General features: G+C 40.8%; 1 protein-coding gene across 1 annotated transcript; it reads left to right on the forward strand.

The window, feature by feature from the left end:
• Positions 1–113: 113 nt before the first annotated feature.
• On the forward strand, positions 114–898 carry MELLADRAFT_114505 (uncharacterized protein; the record flags this gene model as incomplete). The annotated part of the gene is made up of 3 exons (XM_007419453.1): positions 114–418; positions 487–549; positions 666–898. Coding segments are annotated over 3 exons (601 nt in total), but the record flags the coding sequence as incomplete, so codon positions are not given.
• Positions 899–1,483: the final 585 nt, after the last annotated feature.

A 1,483-nucleotide genomic window follows, 5' to 3' on the forward strand; every position in this document is an offset into this window, starting at 1 on the left:
AAGCTATTGCGCTTACTTGGTGGCAGAAGAGAAGCAACTTGAAGTTTTGATTTGTGATCTCATGAAGAAATTTCCAACTCACCATGCTACTATCCCCTTCTCATTGCCTACAGAAGCTACCCATTTGGAGGGGGCCTTCCTAATCTTGAAGATGATGATGAAAACAACCAAATCCCAGCGTTTCAAACCAGTAAGTCTTCAATCCACATTACCAGCCAGCCTCCATCTGGTCAAATCCCTCCATCTAGTCAAATCAGTACTACTTCAAATCTGAAGATCAAGATTAAAGTGTCTCGTGTACCTGATCTTGAACCTGTTGTAACCAAAACTGAATATGATCTATATGATGAACCACTTCATGAGGAAGAAGTTGTGGAAAGCATGGATCAAGGCAACACAGTAATGGCACAACAAACAAGTGAGTTCTACCTTTTTCATCTGCTTATTTGTACCTTCAATTACTTACGGTTACTTATTTTGCTTCAGTTGACTCTGGAGAAGTTGAAGATCAAGTGGAAGAGCAAGTGGAGACCATTACACCCAAGCCCAGTGAGTTGATTTGTTCCTTGGTCAAAATATTTTTGTTCACTGACTGAATCATTCCTTCCACCCAGAGGGAAGAAAGAATCCATGTAATTAACCTTTAAATGCCATTGCTGCTGAAGCCAAGAGGAAGGCTGCCGCAGATAAACGCAAGGCTGCCGCAGATAAACGCAAGGCTGCCGCAGATAAACGCAAGGCTGCCGCAGATAAACGCAAGGCTGCCGCAGATAAACGCAAGGCTACAGCTGATGAACGCAAGGCCGCTGTGGCGGAGAAACACACTTCTGTGAAGAGGAAAAAGATAGACTCTCAAACTATTTATTTACTTTTAAGTTTCTTGACTCTCCTTAAATGACCTTTGGCTGAACTTTTTCCTCTTGTGGTTCTCTCTCTCTCTAGTATTTCTGTTTCTATTCCTCTTGTGGTTATCTCCTCTTTGCTCTCTCATTCTATTTATTTACTTAGTTTCTCTACTCTCCTTAAATGACCTTTGGCTGAATTTTTGCTATTCCTCTCATGGTTATCTCCTCTCTCTCTAGTCAACTTGTTCTTTTTTTGTTTTGACTGTTTATAATTGGTCTTTATCACCATGTAAATATCTGTGTGGCACGTCAACGTGCACACACGGAGAGTTTTGAAATAAAACTCCAAGTCTTTTGGTCGAATTTAGACTGAGATTGTTGTTGAGCACCCTTTGTGCTTTGTGATTTGTTCAAAGGATTTGCAGAATCCTTTGTTGTCAGCAGGGGTCAACTGACTTTCAACCTCCCAGATGATAAGGGGAAGATGTGCTTGTTGTGGCACCTCTTCGATGGGTTGTTACAGGGTCTAAGGAAAGTCTTTCGTGTGTGCATGTCGACGTGCTACAAGGATATTTACATGGTGTATATTACTGTTCTTTTTTTGTAGGTATTAATGTTTTTGTGTGAATAATTATATA

This window comes from Melampsora larici-populina (assembly GCF_000204055.1).
Source record: "Melampsora larici-populina 98AG31 unplaced genomic scaffold MELLAscaffold_202, whole genome shotgun sequence".
Lineage (NCBI taxonomy): Eukaryota > Fungi > Basidiomycota > Pucciniomycetes > Pucciniales > Melampsoraceae > Melampsora > Melampsora laricis-populina.